The sequence below is a fragment of the Pagrus major genome, chromosome 16 (assembly GCF_040436345.1).
Source record: "Pagrus major chromosome 16, Pma_NU_1.0".
NCBI lineage: Eukaryota > Metazoa > Chordata > Actinopteri > Spariformes > Sparidae > Pagrus > Pagrus major.
The window spans coordinates 26,117,266-26,141,438 of NC_133230.1; the positions used below are offsets into that span (position 1 = coordinate 26,117,266).

At 41.9% G+C, this 24,173-nt stretch overlaps 1 protein-coding gene across 3 annotated transcripts in view; it reads left to right on the forward strand.

Annotated features, from left to right (window-relative positions):
• ralgapa2 (Ral GTPase activating protein catalytic subunit alpha 2) overlaps positions 1–24,173 on the forward strand; it is a 94,561-nt gene that overhangs the window by 42,960 nt on the left and 27,428 nt on the right. For all 3 annotated transcript variants that reach the window (XM_073482745.1, XM_073482747.1, XM_073482746.1), the window contains 16 exons: positions 10–108; positions 1,082–1,237; positions 5,105–5,233; positions 6,617–6,745; positions 7,040–7,098; positions 7,388–7,496; positions 9,124–9,234; positions 9,489–9,557; positions 9,854–9,991; positions 12,463–12,640; positions 14,021–14,855; positions 15,530–15,601; positions 16,398–16,521; positions 16,624–16,779; positions 19,646–19,804; positions 21,984–22,111. In XM_073482745.1, coding sequence (XP_073338846.1) covers positions 10–108; positions 1,082–1,237; positions 5,105–5,233; positions 6,617–6,745; positions 7,040–7,098; positions 7,388–7,496; positions 9,124–9,234; positions 9,489–9,557; positions 9,854–9,991; positions 12,463–12,640; positions 14,021–14,855; positions 15,530–15,601; positions 16,398–16,521; positions 16,624–16,779; positions 19,646–19,804; positions 21,984–22,111 — 2,651 coding nt within the window. The remainder of the gene's footprint in view (positions 1–9; positions 109–1,081; positions 1,238–5,104; positions 5,234–6,616; positions 6,746–7,039; positions 7,099–7,387; positions 7,497–9,123; positions 9,235–9,488; positions 9,558–9,853; positions 9,992–12,462; positions 12,641–14,020; positions 14,856–15,529; positions 15,602–16,397; positions 16,522–16,623; positions 16,780–19,645; positions 19,805–21,983; positions 22,112–24,173) is intronic.

Genomic DNA, 24,173 nt, shown 5'->3' on the forward strand with positions numbered 1-24,173 from the left:
TGCTTTCAGATCCGGGACAATCTAGGGATCAGTGTTGACAACCAGTCCTCTCCTCCCCAGCCAGCCTTCATCCCTCCAATTCGAATGCTGGCCTCCTGGCTCTTTCGGGTATCAACAACACAACAGACAACATTTAAAAAACAACACTCACAATGATTGAATACTTTTAACTTGAAAAATGTGCAAAATGCTACCAAGGAACTAAGGTTGGATGTGAAGTGTTTAGTAGGTATACAGCATGCAGAATGACTAATCATTTCTGTCAAATTCTACAGCATGGTGTATGTAGCATTAGAGCTGCAACAATTTATCGACTAGTTGTCAACTAATAAATTAATTGCCAACTATTTTATAATTGATTAAGTTGTTTGAGTAGTTTTTTTAAGAATAAACTGTAAAACATTCTCTGATTCCAGCTTAATTGTGAATATTTTCTTGTTTCTTTGCTCCTCTGTGACAGCAAACTAAATGACTTTGGTTTGTGGACTAAACAAAACATTTGAGGACGTCATCTTCAGGCTTTAGGGAACACCATTCGAGATTTTTCACCATTTTCTAACAGTTTATAGACCAAACATGTAATCGATTAATCGAGAAAATAATTGACAAATTGATTTACAATGAAAATAATCATTAGCTGCAGATCACTAAAATGTTTAGCTGTTGTAAACATGTGTTAGGTGTTTCCCAGAGAGAATCCTCTATTGCTCAAGAAGCAATTTGATTACATCCCAGCAGCATCAACAAGTAATAAACCAGACTGGATGGTTAGCTTTTGCGGTGCTAGTGCTGTGACTAAGCACACACTTAAATTAGCAGTATCTAATCGTTTTGTTTCAGCAGATTTATAAAACCAAAAATGTTGCACATTTAAGTCAAACTCAAAATTTGTAATTTGCCTCTCTGATTGAGAGAAGCAACTGTGGTCACATTTAACACACATTGACTGAAAGTGAATCCAAGGGTTTTCACCGAAACATTTGATAACTTACTTGCACTACCCCTGTAACAAAATAGATGCTTAACAAGTCTACAGTTCCCCATAACAATACTGACCTCAGCCCATCACTCTCTTCCACAGGCCACCATGCTATCCGCTGAGTACAAGGCTGGCAAGCTGCAGGCCTACAAGCTGATCTGTGAGATGATGACCAGGCACCAGGATGTGCTTCCCAACCGTGAATTCATGGTGCACCTCTACCACATCATGCATAAGGGCATTACCAGTAACGACCAGGTACAGCCAGCAGGTGGCACCTACAGTAAGGCTGCCAGTTGTTTTATTTTTCACCAACAGATGGCGCACCAGTCAAACTCATGCGATGTACATGTATACTGTTTAAAAACTGGAAAAAGATGGTTTGTAGTTGCCAAATTGCCATCTACTTTTTCCTGTGTGATGTGAGTCAGTGATTCTTATTCACCTGTTAGTTCTTGATGTAATTCAGGTAAACCTTAAGTTTATTATCTACACCAAGTTCCAGTTCTTATTCCAGGTATTTTAAATGAGACAGGTCATACAGGTGCTCTGCCAATCTAAGATTGTTGAGACTTCATTTCAGCTGGTAATGTTGAAAACTGCATGCCAACCAGTGGTGATGAAGAATGTTTTGGTGTTTTGGCATCTTCCTCATCATTTAGCCACACCCTACCTCATTTTTAAATCTGGCCTCGCTCCATTCCATCCAGACGAAGCTGAGTGGAGATGAATGGAGTCCCCCAAAACAAAGGACAGGGATAAAAGTGCGAGGGGGGTGTTTTGGATGCACGCGGGTGTGTGTGTGTGTGTATATGTATGCCCTCCTGGCTGGGTTTCTATTGCGCCTTGGCAGTGCGACAAGCTTATTAGAATGTTTTCCATGTCGTTAAATAATGTTTTGAGCACCCGCCGCGTATACGTGATTAATTAAGGATTGACGTCTGTCGCGCTCCGTTAGACTGACACGTCGGCCAGGGGCCCAGAGTAGGCTGGCCTGCTTGCCTGCCTGCCTGCCTGCCTGCCTGCCTGTGTGTATGCAAGTGTGTGAAGGAGCGGGAGGGGAGTCTGGGGAACGTAGTGTAGAGTAGAGCAATGAGGGGGGCACAGAGAGGGACTGAGGCAACATTCTCCAGCTTTTGTTGTGGCTCTGTATAATGCGTCGGGGGGCCAGAGCCAGGCTGGCCACTGAAGCATGCTCAAATTGGCCAGAGAAAAGAGTCCTCACGCCACACAATAGAGGACAGCCGCACGCCTGCTTAACATAAGAAAGTGGCTCTTACTCTCCCCCTCCTTCTTCCTCTCTGCCTTCACCCACAACCCCCACCCCACCCCAAAAAGGAAAAGACATATACTTTTCCAAATAAGCCATACATTAATGTATTTTTTTTATGTCCGTCTTTTATTTCATACACATTTTTTTCAATTAGCTTACATGATCAAAGTAGTCATCAGTAGAGGCTGGTCTGCAAATCATAAAATCTGATTGTGAATGTGCAGTTAGTTAGTTAAACATATGGTTTGTGTTTTTGGTTTTTACACATAGTTTGAATTGTACATTTAAAATACTCTAGATTACAGGTTAAGCATTTTGTTTAGACTGCCTGTTTATCAATAAAATAAAACAAAATCTGACCAGCCATGTTTAATAGACAACAAGGGAATCCCAGTGTTAATCCTCGGCATTAATTCAACGATTAGTCCAAAAATCAATTAATCAATCAATAGATAGATGGATGATCAATCACAAACTATTTTGATAATTTTTTTAAATCCCTTCTCAAGCAAAAATATCAAACATTCTTAAATGTCAGGATTTGCTGCTTTTCTTTGTCACTTATGACAGTAAATTAGGAGTCTTTGCATTTTGGACTGTTAGTTGGACAAAAGAAGCATTTTGAAGATGTTACTTTGTGAAAAAAAGCTTATCAAAATGTCGCATGACCCAATTTGACATTATATAGACAATCAATTCATTGTGAAAATGATCATGAGATTATTTGGTTTTGAAAATAATCATTAGTTGTGGCCCTAAAGCTTCGAGGAAAATGACAGTTCCCTTGGAGGAAATCTCCTTCCAACTGACAGAGTGCCATGGTCAGGGCTATTGTCCATCCCCTGGTCACTGGTCTGACAAAGGCATGACCAGAGCACAATAGCAGTAATGTATCTAATAGGTCTATGTCTGGACTGTGCACACAAATACATTTTTTAATTTGCACCTAGTCATTGTGCATAGGTGAAAGAAAACATCTATCAGCTATGCATATACACTTAAACACCAGAATTTCAGAGCAAAACTAGTTCAATTTTAACCTCTTTAATCTTAAAGAGAGGTCTTGTATGATTTATATCTTGCCAGATTAAAATGTGACAGTTGACCCCCTAAGCCACAACTGTTGATTAAACCTCATAGTCATGCAGATGGGTAATATCCCTTCTTAACAGCTTGTGAAGGGAAAACCCCAGATATTCACAGTGATGATAGTGGTGTTGACAGGTAATCTGCCTGTAATAAACTTGAAATGTCCATGTTTAGTAAATGAGACAAACATTTTCAGATGTTGTGTGTAGTGATGTAATACCAGCCTGAACCCTGTCACCCCAGAGGGCCAGCAGGTGGACAGTGTGTGCTTTCCTGGAGATGAGGCCAAATAAAAAAGGCCTGAGGTGGCTCTATTCAAAGTTACATTAATGCACCTTTTGTTGACGCAGGGGCCAGTCCGACTGCCAGCACAGAGCCACATGCGGGACTCATTTCCCATTTCTATACACACACCTCAAATCAGGTTCCCTCTACTTACACATACAATAAAAAACACTTTGCATTCTGCATTTGTGCCCTCCTCTAAAATGCTCATTTCAGGCAATCAAGCAACAGTTTGTTGCATGCTAATTACCTCTGACTGCACCACACATTATGCTTCAGAGGTCAATTACGAACAAAATGAGGGTAAAATGGGCCCTCAATCCTAAAGCTCTTCCCACCAATTTTCCACATGCGGTGCATCATGTTGCTTTTGACTTACTACTTACTGCCTCTGCGTGTTTATTCTATTCTCCTTTTGTTCACCTGCATTCCCTGTTTACCAAAGCTTCAGGTGATTAATGTCATTGCGAGAGACAGAGAGAGCGAAATTGTGTGCATGTGTGTTTGCTAAGGTGCCCCTCGGCTCAGCTCGAAAACAGGCTGATGTTTGAACTGTCTGATTTACACAAGTTTATGGCCAAGAAGGCAGGTGTTTCTAGCCTGGACCTTGACTTTGTACACAAATGCACACGCGAATGTCTCAGATAAGAGAGAACAATCACTCTGCCTCAGTGGGATGCTACATTCTCATACAAATATATATATATATTTTTCTAAAATAAGAATATTGCTGCTGTCAACAAAGAACAAATAAATCAACCTCTTTTCTGCTGCTTCACCTTCTAAATATAGCATGGAAAACCTGTCAGCTGCTTTTCATGCTCTTTTCTTGCATGGTATGACACTGTACATACTTGAGCAGTTTGTGCAGAACCCTCTGCAGTACAGCATATGTCAATGTTGAAAGAGCACCCATCTGCCGCTGAGCCGCCTGTACCTCAGCAAAACAATACCTTGTCTCCGGCTTTAATTACAGGTTCGCTTGTGTGTGTGGATACACATAACTCACGAAAGTTGAGGTCTTTTGTTCTCGCTCTTATCCTCTGTGAACAATCCATCTGCTGCCTCTCTCTCTCTTTCTCTCTTTCTCTCCTCTTCCTTTCCCACTCTATTTTTTTATTCTGTCCTTTAGTGACATGTACAGTTGAGTGCCTGCTCAACATACTTAAAATGCTTAGCCTACCTGTTGGAGGAAAAAGCTTTCTCCATGCCATGGCTCTCACATGGTGGCCCATTTACAAAGTGTTACTGCTCCACTCCACCTACACTAATAAGACCCTGTGCTCATACCAACTACTAAAATCCCATCTAACTGTGTACATATTGTAGAAGATACTCAGTTGTGGTTCTGATGGATGATAGCTTTTTATTCCTGTATCATGTCAAGTCAGTTGTTGATGACTAATGACATAATTATCAATGTGAAAATCATGGTTTGAATCCTGTTAACATTTTTGTGTGTTTGTGTGTGATATTAGGATGTTTTGAACACCATCATCCGTTCCTGCTCCCCACGTTTCTTCTTCCTCGGCCTGCCGGGCTTCACCATGCTCATTGGAGATTTCATCACTGCTGCTGCCTGCGTTCTCAGCTCGGTCTCCTCAGAGGTACACACAAACATTTTTAACATTGATTCTTTAAGTGTGTCAAGCTGGAATCACAAAAGTTATTAAATATTACATATTTATGTTCTGGATTGAAGTGTTCTAGAATGTCACTGAAAGTGTTTCATTACTTGTTGTGGAACAAAGACTTAAGGAAACTTCAACCGAATGTAATCATAATTCCTCCTCATACATGCTGATCTTCACTGTTCATCATTCATTCACCTTCTCATGACTGATGGTTCTGTCAATTACAGATTTGTCCCCGTAATAAGTGTCTTAAATTTCGCAGCTCTCTGACATTGAATATCAAATTGTTTTGTGAATTCCAGTAGTTATGACATAAAATCTGAGGGACAAAATAACTCACATGTTTGAAACTTATTTTATTTGTTTGGTTCACAAGAAAATAAAGAATGCAGTCTTCAAGTGTGGAAAATGTAATGCACTTTGATATAGGACTGTATAACTGTGGCAGAAATTAGAACCACAAAGTATTTTTAGGGATTCACAATTTTTTAGGATTTTTTTTTTCAGTCAATACCAATGACCAATGATGTCCTGCTTCTCATGGCCAATACTGATGAATGATAATTTTGCATTTTGTATTTTCATAAGAAGTTCCCAACATGTAGTTTATGCACACCTGTGGGAAAGAAAGGCTAAGATGTAATGAGTAAAGTTGGATTATTTAATATTCCATAGCCCTAATAAGATTTTTTGTGTTTAAACTTTAGACTTTTTCCAGCCTCTCTTGTGGAACATGTACTGCCAATATGCACAGCAACACATTTCATTAAATACATAAAAGAATCACATTCAAAGTGTCAAACACTGAGCCATAAAACATGTTGAAGAAGGTGATTGTTGCAAGTCCTCTGCACAATCTTTTGGAATTGTGTGCTGATTTACATGAACACCGGCTTGTAGTGCAAACATTTCACATGACTGTGGCTAGATTGGGACCAATTCATAACCACTTTGTTTACAGACCATTAAGAAGACCACTCCCTATTAACACGACCATGTGTCCTTTCCTACAGTTTTGATTGTCAGATAATTTCTCCCAGCATGAATGTATTATCTGTTTTGAGGGTAATAGCAGCTCAACAGGTGCAACAGGATGTACAGTCTGCTTTAGACCTGCATCCCTTGTGCATTTAATCAGTCATTTTGTTGCCCAGCGCCTACCATGTGTCAAGAGATTCTGTTGAACATAAGCAGAATCATGAATAAAGAGCCACTTAATTCTGTTGGATCCCTCCAATCCTTTTCCTCCAGATAGCAACCTTCCTGTTTCCTGGAACTGGGTTGTTTTCATGTAGCATTAGGAAATTAATGATAGCATGATTTTTTATTTATTTTTTATTTTTTTATCTCTGCCAGGCTCCAAGGATGGAGGCTCAGACAATGCTGGGCTCCCTTGTGTGTTTGCCCAACCTTTACGTCCAGATTCCCGTACTGCAGCGAGTCTCTGGCTCTGATGACATCATTGTAAGCAATGAGGATATCAAAGTAAGTGGTCAACATGTGCCATACTGAATATTTTCAGTAAAGACATTTAGAAACAAAAACTGCTCACTGTATTGTGGATTAATCACATGTAGTATGATGAAAGGTACTTTATTATGAGCATTTTGCATATTTTTTCCCAAAATGTGAACATGAGGATCTTAAGAATAATTCAGTCTGACTCCAAAGTCTAATGTTACAACAAAAGGTATCAGATTTTTTCAAATATTATGTAAAGTGAGTTGCCTTGTAATTTGAGATCACAAAGTAAACCTAGCAAACCTCTTTGCTGTTCAGGATTATCTGGTCAACATCCTGCTAGAAACGGCAACAAAGGAACACTGTGAAGGGGCCAGGTATGATTGGCAATATTGGTGTTGCTTATTTTTATTATGTTACATTGTCTATGTTTTGTATTAGTTTGAAGTAAATGTGTTTGACATATGCTTGCATGATAAAAATGTAAACCCTACTAGATTCAGAGTATTTACTAACCATCATAATAATTTGGTGTGATGCTTTAAAGACTATTTACCAACAAACTAGTGTTTTAGTTTTATCATTAAATATTTTTCTGAATGCATTTTTTACAGTTTGCATTCTGTTTAATTTTGAAACGTAAGAAAAATAACTTCCCTCTTTCAGGTGCATTGCTGTGTGCAGTCTGGGTCTGTGGGTGTGCGAGGAGCTGATGCAAAAGAACATCCACCACCAGGTTAAGGACGCTATCAATGTTCTGGGTGTAACACTAAAGGTCAGTGACCCTCCGAGGCAAGGAAGCTTCATCGTGTCATAAATGCATTTACATCTAATTTAAAGTGCAACTGTATTGCTGCAAAAATTCTGAATCAAATAAATCACAGTATCTTTTATCGTATTCATGCAGCAAGCCTGGATTTCATCACAGTCAGTTTTTTGTTTGGTTTTGTTTTTTGTTTTACCCTCACAAGCCCAACATAGTTTTGCTCAAATAAAAAATGATAGTTGATCACAGAACAATTTCAACATAGCAAGAAGAGAAAAAGTGTGAGAATAAAACATGTCCAGTGACGTGACTCATGGGTATATTTTGGAAGAGCCCTCTTTTCTACCTGAGTGAAGAGATGCAGAGAACCAGTGGAGGCTGCTGTTTTTTGTTTTTTTCATGGAAAAGGGTTTGGGGTGGTGGCGTAATTTCCAGGCTGCTCACTCTCAGTAGATGTGGGCCAATTTAAGCAGCTACATCTCCGAGCTTCCTGCTCGAGCAAACCCCCCCTTCTCTAATGGAGCAGTAATCACTCCCCTGCACAACTTGACACACAGACTCAGCCAGCCCCAAAATAGAGGGTATAGGCTGGGTGGGGGATCTAGGGGGAAGAGTGGCACTGAGAGTCTCTTTTCTAAAAGCAGGTGCTGAACTCTCAGGGCCCCTTTTTGTGTTTGGCCATTTCTGCACTCCCCACATTGTCTGCCCTTGTTACATGTTGAGAGGCATTCAGCTGGAAGAAATGGGAAATTCTATTTCTCCACAAAGAATTTCAAATCACTGAAGAAATCCACATTTGAAAGAAAATTGTCAACAGCTCAATTCTCTCCTCCAGTGAGTCTGGAGAAAATGAGCCATGGTTTGAAGTGGAAATGAAATTATGCTGATTATATGCACAGTAAGTGAAAAGCTAAATTTAAGGGAAATTACTCAAAATTCTATCATAGTCAGTGCCTGAACTTTTTCTCCTATCTTGTATTAGTATTTTGGTGACACAAATCCAACAAGGGAATGTGTAGAATAAATGATCCTCCTAAATGAGCAACTATTAAATGATCTACCTCAAGAACACACATCACAGTCAAGACACACATATTGACGTAATATGATGTTTTAGTTTATGTGCATTTATGAAATTGTGTCCAGTTTTGGAATATGTCATAATATGTTGTCCTGGCTGTAAAGAAATTCATGTTATACAATACATACATTCTTTATCATTTTAATCATTTATTCAAATGCCTTTAAATGTCTTTTGTCACATTGTTTAGAGTGAAAATGAGTGGCCAGTTCACACGAATGTAGTTGCACAGAAATAGAAAAAAAAAACTACAGCCCTCATCCACATGTTGATGAACAATTTCACAAGGAGATCTTTGGATAAAATTACATTATTAGTGAAGCAGGCAAGCAAGAACATCTAAAAAGTTGAGCCAAGGATGTTTTCACTCAGCCAGCCAGCATGAGTGCATTTCCTATGAATTGTTAGTTTGCTTGCAGAGTGGATGCCCTAAGAAATGTGAAACAATACCTGTTTACTGTCAAAATTGTTCTTCTGTTGATGCTGCTTATTGTGACAGGTGCCAGATCTTTCGCATCATTGGTCAATTAGTGTCTTGTCCTCTTGTTTGTACAGTTTGGGAACAAAGCAGTGGCTCAAGCAGCCTGTGATGTGTTTCAGCTGCTTATCTCCCATTGGGAACATCTCCAGAGGTTGGAGCCCACTCAGCCTAAGAAAATCATTGAGGTAACACACACACACACACACACACACACACACACACACACACACACACACACACTTAAATTACCACTTAACATTAGGGGCCTGTGAGAGCATATTGTAAGTGAGATGAGAAAGTCTTACATTACTTATTACTCACGCATATGCATACTCTACATCTTGGGCATCACATCCATTTTACACACACAGCCTTGACTCAGCTGATGAATAGGTCCGTGTCATCCAATTATCTTTCTCCTCATTTCGTCCCAACACAGATCTTTGTGGCCACAATAGCGTTTTTGTTGCCGAGCGCAGAGCACTCAACAGAGGAAGCAGACAAAAAGGTACATGTAGGAAAGGAGTGACGTGAAATGGCTGAGATCTAAAGGCCCTTGATCTATCCTGTTGGAATGGTGCTGTTGCAGAGGAATGTTTCTACTGTCTTGACTACTCTCTCTCTCTCTCTCTTTCTCTCTCTCTCTCTCTCTCTCTCTCTCTCTCTCCTTCTCATCTATTACCTGTTTTTTCTCTGAAATTGGAGCGGGGATTTTTCGTGCTCTATCAGTACTACATTTATTTGTTTTAATGTTGGATTACTGAACTGCTAAAGGAACTTGTCTCTTCTTTCTCACTTGGTCAGTTGATGGTATCGCTGCTGCTCTGCCTGTTGGACTGGTGCATGGCTGTTCCCCTGAGTTTGCTGCTGGAACCCATCACCATGCCTTTGCTGGAGGACTGCACATCCCACAGGGCCCCGCTGCTGGACTACATCTACAGGGTGGGTAGCCTCACTGGCAGTTGGGGGGGTGGGAAAAGCTGGTTGGAGTTGTGGTTACAACAAACATGCCTGCCTTCCAATATCCTCTGAAAAATACATAGTCTTTGCCCGCAGACACAATAACTTTAGATTTGACACCCCCATCCCCACCCCACCAAATGGGCTAGCCACTTTAATTACACTCACCTCCACCGTGACCTCATGATAATGCCTCATTTAACATTATAGTGTAGTATATTATTGAGGCACCGACCATAGCTGATGCATACAGTTGGCATTTATCATATGCAGGAAACTCTTGAAACTTGCTTTATCGTAGCATGAAGTTTAAAGCAGACAAAAATGTCCAGTATTCAATCTATTTCTATGTATTTGTCCCTCAAACCCTTTATTTTATGGCCTGACCTTGAGCATGAGGGCCAAGCTTCAGGCACAAATGAATGAGGTATTATTCATTCCCTCCTGTCTGGGCAGATGCGGTCAACGGCAGATCTTTGTAAGGATGTCACCCCTGATAAGAAATGGTCCAATTATTCAAACAGGACCCTTTGTCCACTTGATAAGCTCAGGCTATAAACGCTTGTCCTGGAGATTTGAATGGAATATGTCTTAATATGAGAGCGACTGCAGCTGCTATGAAAGCAAAGACAATTAGGCATGATTGGTTGTCTATCAGCACACAAAAGACGTGGCCCCTCTGGGTTTCATTGGAAATAATATATTAAGCAAGGCATCTCAAGGTGTGACAACATTAATGCGATATCAAGACTGAAATCTATGTTTCTACAGTTGCATTGACTGCTAATTATTCTCTATAGCAAGCAGAGAATAGCTTCCCTAATAGAAAACATTTCCCTTTTATCCCATCACTGGGAAGTGTCACTGACATTATAGCTGGGAGTGTCCATTCATTTGTTCATGCTTCACCTTCCTTTAACTGCAGTTTTATATTTAAATAAAGCTTCAGTCTGATCTAACCCAAGCTATCAAACACAAGCACAATACATGGACCCAGCTAATGAATAGGCTGTCATGCAAGAGAAAAGTGAGAAAAGTTATTTTTGGTGACCAGCACCATGGCCATCGCTGTAGAAAGTAACACTACACTAGACCTAATTGGTTCTCTGGAGTTCTGTTCAAGCTTTTCCACCTGCTCTCTCAGTCTGCCTAAGCAGCCAGCTTTACCTCCCCTATGTACATACATATATATATATATATATGTGTGTGTATGTATGTATGTGAATGTATACGTATGTATGTATGTGTATGTATACATATGTGTATATATGTATATATATGTATGTATGTATGTGTATATATGCATGTATATGTGTGTGTGTGTGTGTGTGTGTGTGTGTGTGTGTGTGTGTGTGTGTGTGAGCTAGGATAGGTACATTTGTGCATGTGTATCTGCACCTGTGTATCTCTGTTTGCATTTTTATTATTTGATTTGTGTGCGTGTTTGTGTGCTCATGTATCCATACAATATGTGCCCCTCTCACTACAGTGTGCCTGTTTCACTGTGCATTACCTTCCAGGAACTGTTGCTATGCGGAGTGCAGTCACTTAGTTGTCAAGCACAGCTGTGGGTTTTCCCCCTCCCATTCTGTCTCTCTACCTCTCCACAGAGGAACCTCTTTGGAGCTTTGGCGTAGCAGCTGTTTGCTTCAGGTCTTTTCAGCATCAAGCCTCCAACCCCTCCCCCGTTGCACCCAGAGGTCTGCTCAGTAGAATCATCCACATACTGTCTACATTGCCCCACACAATACTGTTTCAGATGGCAGGGCCAGCCTGCCTCTCTGAGCGTCTCGCAGCCAAGTTCGAGCGTATGTGTGCACTGAATGGGATTATTAGCCTTTGCATGGCTTTACCCAAGTTGCTCTGCTCTGAATTAGAGGCCCCCCTCATTTACATACATTAAGCATATGTTTTGCCCACTCATATGCAGCACCTAACCTCCACTCAGATTATACAATATACAGGTGTGTTTTGTGAGTGTGTGCTTGTTTGTTGTGGGAGCTGAGCACAAGGATAAAGTCTTAATTAAATCAAACAGTGTAAACCTGTCCAATGGCTGTAATCAACTGCCCCAGTGCGCCTTATCTAGCCCTGCCAACGGATGCTCTGCCATCTGTTATGTAGATCGATACACTCACACATCACAGGAGAAATGGATTAGTGGCAATAAAGACCCTCTTTTCTCCCCTTCTCTCCCTCCCTCTCACCCTCCCTCTAATGCCTTATGATGTAAATGTACCGTATATTCCCCTTTCATATGCTTCTGGATCATGTCAGTCTAGAGCAGGCCTGCAGGGGTGTCACTGTGCATCATCTCACCAGACACGGCCTTATCTAACAAGACAGTGTTTTCAGTCATCAAAGTGCCCAAAACTGCCATAATGTAGAAAAAACACCCTCTTCTTTATCTGAATACAATCACAAAGTCTTACCCTTTTTCTTTTGTTCTTCAGGTGCTGCACTGCTGTGTGTCTGGCTCCACCCTGCACACCCAACAGAGCCACTACCTCCTCAGTCTGTCAGACTTGTCCACTGACTATGACCTCATGTTGGGTCAGGTTAAGAGCTTTGAGCCGCCACCCTCCCAGACGACCACCACTGACTTCGGCAACTTGCTCACTGTAGCCGAGGGTAAGGTCATGAAGCCATCCTGATGCCACTTTTTACAAACTGCTGTGTGTGAGATTTCACTGGCCTGGCAGATAAAATAATGATGTTGGATTCAATGGGTGCATGTGTCTGAATGTAAGAATTTGCATGTGTGAGAGAGTAAAAACTAACGCAGATTGGTGGCTGTCAGCCAATACATCACAGCTTATTCCCAGATGATGTCTCTGATCTGTTACTTCTTTTCAGCTCCATACTTTACTTCTAACAGACCACGGAGATGTATATTCCTTCCCCCCAAAATATAAAAAGAAATATATTTCAGGGAAAAGCAAACTCTAAGTAGCCCATTCATTTGGAGTCTCTCCATTAAATGTCAATATCTTATTAAAATCATGAAAAGGAAATCAACTATCACAGGGACTGGAATGTTCACATTAGTACTCAGCCCTGGATAGAAGACCCATTACGGGGTTTAGATAAAAATGTGATTTTTTTTTTCTTCTTCTTCTTTTTTGCGACCTTGTGATTCCATTAGGCAATATATTCCTCTCTCTCGCTCCTGACCTCAACTTCTGAAAAGTCCTTAGAGCCCAAATACGAGGTGCATATACTGAAACAATGTGAGAGATTTGAACAGTAGCTTTTGCCTGGAAAATGTCACCACACGTCTGCTTTTTGGTGCACAGCTGCACAGAGTTTTAGAAGAAATAACAAAACACTATCAAAAGGGCAAACCAAAAGAGTGCCGGCCTAGTTATATTCATGCCCCCACCTCGTATTGATCAAGTCACATCAAAGGCCCAGCGCATCTCTAATGCAGCTTGGCCTGCTTTCTAAAGAGCTTTCTCCACTTTGATGGGGGATGATGGTATTGATAGCACTGTCACAATGCAGGAGTGCATCTTCTTGTTTTTTCGCGCATCACTGTAGAATAAAGCATCGCATGCCTTTCACTTGGGAGTAAAAACCTGTGCATTTACATAAATGCAATTCACTAAGTAGAGTCCTATTAGGCTGCCTGTAAAGATGGTGGTTCTCATTAGCACTCAGCCAGTCTCAACGCTTGTCCATTGTAAGAAGACTCAATGGGCTTTTCAAAGTTGTCTCTCATGATTAGATGCTACCTACTTAGGGATGTGCTGGCCAAGCTATTGTGAGAAATGAATAAAGTACCCCTATTAGTAATCATAAATGAGATTTGGCTTTGTATCAAAAGAGCTAACAGAGATGATAGCATGTCTACACACAAATGTAGGGCCTTTGAAATATGGCTCTGCATTTCACGTATTATAAAAGATAGCCCCATGTGCTTCTTTATTCTAAACCCATCAGTTAGATTTACTGTTGATCACTGTTACACTTCCTCAGTGTTTTGTCTTCCTGCTCTCATTCTTCCACCAGAAAAGCGACGTCGGAACATGGAGCTGATTCCCCTGACAGCACGCATGGTCATGACACACCTGGTGAACCATCTGGGCCACCATCCACTGAGCGGTGGCCCTGCCCTTCTCCACAGCCTAGTGAGTGAAAACCACGATAACCCGTACGTGGAATCATCAGAGCTGTCCTCTGAGGTCTTCAAAAGCCCCAACCTGCAGCTGTTTGTCTTTAATGACAGCACGCTGGTGTCCTACCTGCAGATCCCGGCTGAGACCCCCACTGTCGGACAGCCCCCTCAGCCTTCCTCTCAAGTGCGTGTCATTGTCCGCGACATCTCGGGCAAATACTCATGGGATGGCGCAATCCTCTACTGCACCACCCAGGAAGACTCTGTTCATGCGGGAGTTTTTAATGCAGTTGATCGCTCTCTTTCTACTACCACTACTGTTGCTCACAGCAGAAACCAGGCCAACTCTCCAACAAAGGGACCATATAAAAATCATTGTTCAGTCTTGGACTCCCCCTCTGACTGCTGTGAGGAGGAAGAGGTAGATATTCTGGATAAGCTTTTGGAAGACCTGGGTCAGTGCAGCCCAGAATGCCTGCCCCAGCCACAACTCAGGCTCAACCAGCCAGCCCCCTCACCCCACGGCATGAACCTAGAGCAAGAGAGCGCCATCCTGGAGGCCATTCAGCGTCAGACTGAGCAGGAGGAGGAGCAAGTAAGGAGGTGGGATGCTGATGTAAGCTTTCGGGCCGCCTGCCAGAGGGAACCCTCCCACAAGGAACCAAAAGCTCCTTTCTACTTCTGCCGGCTGCTGCTTAATGACCTTGGCATGAACTCTTGGGACCGCAGGTACATTATCAACTGAAGTTGGCTACAATAACTGGTCTGGTTAGCACGATACTAGAGGAAGACAGAGACAAATGAAGGGAAGTGGGGATGTCTGTTGCTTATTTATTAACCAGTCTGCAAACTGCATCTCAAATTTAGCCAGTTTGAGAGAAGAAAATAAAATTGTGTTATAACCTCTGCAGTCTAATACTATTTTAAACCAAAGTTACTTCTTTCATCCTCAAAGTAACTCAGCTGTGGGCTTGTTAGTCAAAGAGAGAAAGAACAAAGTTAAAAGCACTCTGGAGTCTGGAGTGTCTTAATCTCCTCTCCACAGGCTAAAAGTGCCATGCTGTTTTCACTAAGGTCCACCTTGCCAATCCCCATCTTTGCAGTGCTTCCCTGTAAATTAAAAGCTAACACCTCTTAATGGCAATGGTGCAAAGTGCGCAGAGCTAGTTGAAGATTGCCGTTTGCACCTGTGCCTTTTTTGCCTTTGTTGACGTTGACTGCAAAACAAAACTTATCTTGAAAACTGTTTGTTGGACAGTGGATTATACATTTTCAAATGACTGTTCATTGTTGCCAGCAAAGCATGGTTTCCTAAATTGTGTTTGTTATGCACAGAAGTGAAAATATCTTGTCTAATGAACACTTTTTGTAATTTGCTATTTGTAATTTTGCTAATTTAACAGGAAAAGTTTCCATTTGTTGAAGAAAAACTCCAAACTCTTAAGGGAACTGAAGAACTTGGATTCCAGGCAGTGGTAAAGCTTTTATTAGTTCTATCTGCAAATTTTTAGTATCTTGTGTCTTGTAGAATTTAGGTTTGTCTGAGATACCAATGAACACAGTAACAGAACATAGTAAACCTGACTCTACATAAGTGAAATTAGCACTGGTTACAAGTCACTCAGTTGCTCGTAGCAGCATCATATTGCCCCGACCCTCATCTCCTCTGCCATGATTTTTCTAATGTGTGCTATCTCTTGCTGATCACAGCCCTGGAAGTTTCCCACTATCACTCTTGCTGTCCTTCTCTCACTCTCTCTGTCTCTTAGTCCAATCAATAAGTACTCCACATATTACTAATAACAGGAGCTTTATTAGAGTATTCCCTCAGGATTGGACTACTTTCTCCCAGATGGCCAGACTTGCTTGGGCAACCTGTGCACAAGCATGCAAAGTGCCCTAAATCTACCCCAGCATTATGTAGTGCCATGGCAACAGGGAAAGTAGAGGGGGGAGCTTTTTTTGCTGCTGTTCCATATTTAAAATCATGTCAGAACTGGAGAGATAATGGACACATTTTGCAGACAAACTTGTTTTTTCTCTCACATTCTGCTCATCTGGTTTTATTCAACTACTAAATTAACACTTACTCAATTTACCTTGATAAGAGAAGTGTAGTGTTGTTGCGTAATTGCATTCACATTTCAAAGCATTTTCATCTGAAGTGGCTAAAGTCGTGCAAGGCTTTTCAAGATCTGCTGCGTTTAGAAAATTGGCCGCTCTTTGGTTGTTGTTCTTTTAATGCTGTCTACTATATGTTTTGTTCTGTAGCCGAGAGACACACAAGATTGCGGTGTTCTACATTGGAGAGGGCCAAGAGGACAAGTGCTCCATTTTGTCTAATAATGCAGGCAGCCAGGCCTATGAAGACTTTGTGTCTGGACTGGGATGGGAGGTGCAGACAACCACACCCTCAATATCCACAGATAAAATCTAAATTTGAACACAGATGTACAGGCATACTGAGAACACACTAAATTGTACATGTATCCCTCAGGTGGACCTGGCCACACATTGCGGCTTCATGGGTGGCCTCCAGAGAAATGGCAGCACGGGTCTAACAGCTCCTTACTATGCTACCTCCACCGTGGAAGCCATCTTCCACGTCTCCACTCGTATGCCATCTGATTCTGATGACAGCCTCACCAAAAAGGTAAAAAGTCCTGTTTGTGTTCATGATTGTTTTTAACCTGTTTTGTCTGTGACATTTAGATTATGGTAATATGTATTGTATTAATTGCATACTTCAAGTCCAAGGTATGTCTGGAAAAAAGACAAAATGCTACTTTGCCTTTTTGATGCAGTGAAATGGCTACACAGTCCTGCCCGGCCCATAGCAATATGTTGTTGTAGCCTTCAGCTCTGTGTTAAGCTGTGATCAGGAGGTGTGACTCCAGAGTGCGGGCATTGATTAGTGACCCCAGCCAGGCAGGCCTGAGGAGTAGAAAGTCGCAGGCGCGTGAGTGAAGAGAGGGCATGTGCCGCAGCGGTAATGACTATGATTCTGCTAGCCCATGCCCCCCTCCCCGTGTGCTGTGACCAGGGCCTGGATTCAGCCATTAGCTCTCCCTGCTAGGGCAGGCGCCGGCCGGATGCCGGCAGGATCCTTTTATCCAATTCCTGCTGCCGCCACAGGAGCGATCGATTGGGTTCTGCAGTGGGATTCTGAGCTGTAGTGCACCAGTAGCAGTTAGCACAAAGAAATGAGCCGCAAGGCCCCTACCAGTGCTGCCAATCTTCTCATACAGTACCCTGCTGAGAAGGGAAATTCATCAGACTCTCCTCATATCCAACCCCCCCTCCAGTCCTCCACAGATCTCCCCCTCTCTATTTCACAAATAACCCCCTACTCATTCCAAACCTATCTTGAGCCTGTGCTTATAGTGACTTCAGAAATTAGTTAGACAGAGTAAAGATTTTGACTTTGGTTGGCCAGAGTGAGGCGCTGGAGGGGCGACCGTGCCCAGAAAGGAGTGTGCTGCCACTCCACTTCCATTCATTTCGCTGGGAACTTCTGTAATTGCTGTTGCTCACCTCGCACAGATCTCCACATCAGCCACAGGCCGAACAGAACAGAAATTTGGCAGGCTGGTTACATGCACGGATGCTTCAGAAACAAAAGAGGGGGGGTGGAAGAGAAAGTGGTATGAAGAATTGGAATGAAAAACGGGCTTCGTCTGTGTCCTACCCACTTTACTGCCTGTAACCATAGAGGCATACTGTGGGGGAACGGCTCATGTGGGAGCTCTCACTGGGCAGATTGCCTGTTTGAAGACGATGGAGGGGGAAAAATGGCTAAACCAAAAAGAAAAGAGGGAAAACCATGAATTCCTCAATCCAATTGTGGGTTTTAGGGCAGTGCAGGCTGCAGCAGTAGCAGCTGGCTTCAGTAATGCGTTTATAGAAGCGACCTGCAGGGTTGGGGTCAGGCCATGTAGACCGCGTGTGTGTGTGTGTATGTGTGTCTGTAAAAGAGAGGGAGATAGACGGGTGCCTAGGCTATCACATTCACCCTTAGGCACTACAGCTTAACTAGGCTGCTGCAGGTTGTTTTTCTAAGGAGCCTCTTATGTACTTAGGTCCTCTGGTCGGCTGTCTCCATGTGTGTGAAGCCCATTTGCTGGGTGGGAGGTCAAAGAGGGCTAATTAGACAGGCGTCTTTGACTTGAATCACATTTTATTAAAGAAGTTTCAAACATTTGGATGTGATTAACAAGGGAGTAAATAGATCGGTGCAGAGGACGATTGACTAGAGCATAAGCATCCTCATTAAACTTGTGATTAAGCTCATCCAAATGCTAATACCTTAACCCAAATTAACATCCCAGTGTTGATTGTCTACTGCAAATGCATATTCAACATTTTCTCTGAAATTGTCCCAGTGACTGACCTGGTTGGTACCTGCTGATCCTTGGACAGACAGACTGAACTGGCAAGCTCCAGTAATCAGCATGCCGTGGATTTGTTTAAGATTACCGTATTACCATAATTAAGGGTTTATAATAGAATGTGCTAATTGCATTTTTGGTGGCGAGGGCATGTTTCTTAATGGCTCATTAGGCCCACAGTACATTGGCAGATGTTTTCTTCTGAGTAGAGGCTCACTTTTCAGTGTCCATGATACCCCAGAAAACATCACTGGACTAGCAGCTAATAAGTGATCTCCACTTGTCAGAGAATATTATGTAGCAGTGTCCATCTATTTTACCTTGGAAAGGGGAAAGCTGTTTACCTATTTCAAACTAGCCTCAGTCAATTTCCTGTCATTTAAGTGTGTCTTCTTGCCCTGCCCAGTTTCATTTGTGTTTGTGAATAGAGTGGAAATGGGAAGCAATTTAATCTCTTATGGGGAAAGTTAATTGGATTTGAATTATTTGGTCTTAAAATGCTCAATTTTGTGCATTTTGTGTTTGCAATTTGAATTTGTAATGAAAAAAGCTTTAAAAAAAGAGTCAAAGCCGGAGCCCTAACCCCTTATTTAAACAATTGTTTTCAAACAAAGTTTGTGATTGAACTGTAAGAAGTCACCTTGCTTTTGCACCTGCTGCATTTCTGTTTTATCTTTAGGATACGCAACATTGCTTATACTGGAATAAAACATTAAATAAAATATTTGATATATGCAATGATAAAAGCCAGTTTCATTATTTATAGAACCCGATCCATCAGCATAGTGCTGGTTGATATAGCCTTAGATTAGTATTGCAATAGTTTAAGGCTATATCCAATACACAATATATGACCAAATACCTGAATATCAATATTGGTTAAATATTAACGATATAATACAGCTATATTGCCCGACCCTGTGTCAGCAGTAAATCCTGTTTTATTATCAGTCACCCCCTTTTACATACCTCACATACCGCAGTTCACCTCTCAGCTGTCTTGCGTGGTCTAAGTTACATACTGGATAAAAGCGGAGACATGCCATAATTTTGCTAAATTTATGTTCCTGTCATCAAAAATTAGCTGCACTAGCTGAGCCCTTGATTAGACTGATTTTGTTTGTTTGGCAGCTGCGTCACCTGGGAAATGACGAGGTGCACATAGTGTGGTCAGAGCACACCAGGGACTACCGACGTGGCATCATCCCAACTGACTTTGGAGACGTGCTAATCATCATCTACCCAATGAAGAACCACATGTATTTCATCCAGATCATGAAGAAACCACAGGTAAACCACTGCCGTCAGTGGATTTTGTTAAGATTGCCGTCAATTATTCGCATACAACAAGTGGGAATTCACTTTAATTACATGTGTTTTATTTAATTAGCTTCCTTTTTTACTACGATTACAAAGTGTGTTATTTTCCCAGTACAGTAGACAAGAAAACCACGCAGGCTGTCTTCAGCACTGCGCTAATGTCCAGTTTCTGTTCACAAATTAAAGCAGTCCCTTCTTCTTGCTTTCTACTCAGACTTTGCTGTGAGTTTTATAGGTTCTTTCTCCTGTTGTGGTTTCTGTCTGAAGGCTCTCAAATTCCCCCTTCTCCAGCAGTGCATTATTACCCACACTGTGGGTATGTGCTCTCAGAGATGGTTACTATCCTTTCTTGGCTAGCTTTCATCTTGGCTACTCTGTACTGCACTCGATGTGTGGCCTTCCAGAGGAGAGTGTAATGTCTTTGTCTGAGAATGGCTGGCCTTAGATGTTTAGATAGATCCACAATACCTCCTATGTGACCTTATTCAGAGGAAAAAATGTTTCCACAACTTTATGTTTTGTATCTCTCATTGTTAAGATCTTGATTATCTTTTTTTTTTTAATCTTCAATCACGTCATTTTGGAGAGATGACTGAGAAATGCATAATATAATGCAAGAAACTAAGAGTCTCAGCTTAACTTTATTAAGACCATCAGAAGTATACGGCCCTAGAGCACCTTCCAATTCTGTGGAGCTATTACTATAGTGTTTCTGTTAGAACTGAACAATATGCTAATCTAATCTTCTAATCTGGAGACTATGATTTGTAGGTTGGTGCATCTTCATATACATTGGCATGTTTTGACACAACTTACCTATATCAGAAAAATGCAGCTCCTCCAATATTTGATTAACTGTTAAGCCCTTGTTCCTATAGTCCTTCCCATTTTTATAATCAATTCTTTGTTCGCCCACCTGTATTGATATTGTAGCAAAACTGCAAATGTTACTTCAATGTTGAATCCTTTTCGATAGTCATAGACAAGCCCTATGGTCGATTCGCTCTCATATACTTTAATAATGGGTTGAATTTCTTTCACATGGTCTAATTATATGACAGACTTTCCTTCTCACTTATTTCTCAGTTATTTACTCTTTTACAAATAATATTTCTACAAGTATAAATGATCATAATAACAATTTATTGCCATATCTGTTTGGCTCAAAATGATTCCACTCATAGTGTTATGCAAACGGCATTCATTAAGACCCTTTGAGAAACTATTTGGATTTTTTATGTTGGACAACTAAACAGTTAAGCATTTCTTTCGGAGGAATATGACAATCAAAGAGTAGTATCGGGTGCAATAAGTTTAATTACTTCAATGGTTGCAGATGGTTCACAAATGAGCGCATATAGCATATTGTAGCCTCAACCAAGAAGAGGGTTTTTATAGCCAAAGCACAGTTGGGAGAGGGGCCGAGTCTGCCACTCTTCAGCCCTCCCCCCCAAGCAAACCCCACCCTGTGAAAGTCAATCTTTACAATATTTTAACTCCAATAACCTGTCACACTATCTACTAAATTTCTGGTTTTAGTTTACACAATGTCAACCGAGTTTTCTGGCACATGATTAAGTTAATTTGTTTTTATCATCTCTGGTTAAAATTCATTTATTTTATAATTTGACTGGTTATTATATAAGCTGAACTTGCAAGTTGAAGACAGCAGGACCTTTGGGAGAGACTTTGACATTCACGTCAACTTCCAGGTCAACGACCATTGAGCTCCAGTGATTAAGGGCCCCCTTCCAATATGCATGAACAGACGTGTGTACCCACATACACTCGCAGGCTGCCGCTGAAATGCATATTGCTCCTTTGTATTTGTTCGGTAGCTCAATATGAGGGCATTGTTTAGTATTGATTGTCATTTTAATTTCATTTACCTAACATTGATTTGCATTAGATATGTGTGGTTGTCATGCAAAGTTAGGTAAAAAATCCAATTTCAACTTGAACCTTTGCCCTAAAACAGATGGAGAAACGGTTAAAGAACAAAAAGATTTTTAATCAACCTTTTCTAATTTTTGGGCACTTGTGTATAGAATGAAGGGACACTGACTAAATTAGCTTGGGATCAGTGTTGAAGGTTTGATGCTTCATGTTCTGATTCCTTTTTTTCATGCTCTAATCTTAACTTCTCCAGGTTCCTTTCTTTGGGCCTCTGTTTAATGGCGCCATCATCACTGGGACGCTGCTGCCAAGCTTGGTGCGGGCCACCTGTATCAATGCCAGCAGAGCTGTCAAGTCACGGCTGACTCTCTACCAGAGCTTGTATCCTTTACTCCTCAAGCATTCTGCTTCACTGACTGTTCACTATCACATACGGGGATGACTCCTCAGAGGAATGCAACAATTTAAAAAAAAATCAACCCTTGACACCGTTAAGGTAATGAGCTTACATTTAGTGATATTTTTAGAATGATTTCATCAAATGTGTAACACAACTGAGCTAAAAGTTTAAGCACCACCAGTGGCCCATTTGGCTAAATTCATTGAGACATGTGGCGTGCTTGTCACGTCAGCTAACGTACACAGCTGAGTGCTGACACTGATCTTTATGGGCTGGCTGATTTACATACAGCTATTAGGCCAGGCCTGTTTCACAGCCTGGAGCATCATGGGAGGTTGCGTTTGGCTGTTTTGGGCAGGAACACAGATAACGTGTCATCATCTGTCACTACAGTTTTATGTAGCACAAGGAGAGCCGAAACAGGAGCACCCTCAACAAATGCATACAAGTGCATACAGACACAAGCGCACACACACTCACGCACACACTCACTCTCATCCCTCCACCCATCCATCCAACAGTGTGCCGTTAAGAGCCTGACTCCAGCTGTAGTTGTCAGTTGGTTTAAAGGGAGTGTAATCACCAATGGAGATAAATTAGCATGTGAATGCCAGCAGCACAGAGTTGGGGGGTGAAAGGGGGGGCAGAGTCGGAATGGCCCCTGGAGGGCGAAACCTGATCTCCCTTAACGCCCCGCTCCTCCTCGGACAGCATGTACTGCACCGCCTCACCAGAACCACGCTGCCTCTCTGGCGGTTGCTATAGAAACCTCCCCCAAGGTGGAAGACTAGTATCTATTGTTTGTTAGACACTGACATTTTTTTAAAAAGTTGTTGTTCTAAAATGATCATGTCCTTGTATCATAGTCTTTTACAACAAAGGCTTCTGGTCTCTAATTACATGACAGCACACGTCGTGTGTATGTTGTTTACAGTTGGGTATGTGTCAGTATTTGTCTGCCTGTATGTGTTTCACAGTGCATCACATCCCCAGGCCCCCCACCTCTATATCAGGCCTTGTCTGTGTGTCCCCGGGGGCATCCTGAGTGACAGATGTCTGTTACCCAACGCCAAGTGAATTAGCCCAGTGTGACTCTCAGTGCCAGAAGGGGGGGTCACAGCCACAGGCCTGCCTGCCTCTGTGAGCCTCAGGGGGTGGGTGGGTGGGACAGTACCGGGCCTGTGCTGGGCCACAAAAGCCTTACCTGGCATTCCTTAGCAGAGGAGCAGACAGCACAAAGGCATGATCTATGGGAGGAGATAAGCGCTGCCTCTGGAGTTCTGGCACTGATAGGCTGCCAGGCCTCACACACTCCAAGAGAGGAGATGAATGAATGTGCCAGGCAAAGCACACTGCCAGCATGAGTATCTGTATGTCTGTTTTTTTCTGCTGTTTGTCTGCCGAGCTCGAGAGCTTGTGAGGACAGAGGCAAAATGTTACGCTTGGTGTGTGCAATGTGAAAGTCACTATAAAGTTTTTAGATTTAAGAGAATTGGGATCGCAGGATATCATGACTGACGACACAAAGTCATGAGTGGCAGGTGGAGTTAGTCCTTTGTATGCTTCCATCATTGGATTTGCTGTATTACACCAGCCCTTTGCACTTTCCCTCTCCAGACATCATTCTTTCATCTTCTCAGGTTATGCAGTTCTTTCACAGTTCATAACATGGACCCTACCTTTTTTGTCTGGGATGTGTGTTTTTTGTGCAAAACACAAATCCTCATCCTTAGTTTACCCCTTCAAAATGCCTTAACAATCCACAGTGCACTCTCTGCCTGTGAGGCCACTCTCCAAGGTAATTAGTTGAATATTTCTTCAAAGAGAAGCTATATGACCCCCGTGTGTCCAGATAAAAGGCCAGTATGGCACTGCGGCCCCCTCTCTTGCTCCGTCCCAAGGCTTGAGAGGACTCCAGCAGTCTGCTGCAACACTCACAGGATCTCTCAGGCTAATAGGATTTGATATTGAAAAATGACCACCAGCAACATTTTTTTGAAAATACATACACACATGGATAGGCTAGAGGAGTGTTTTTCAGAT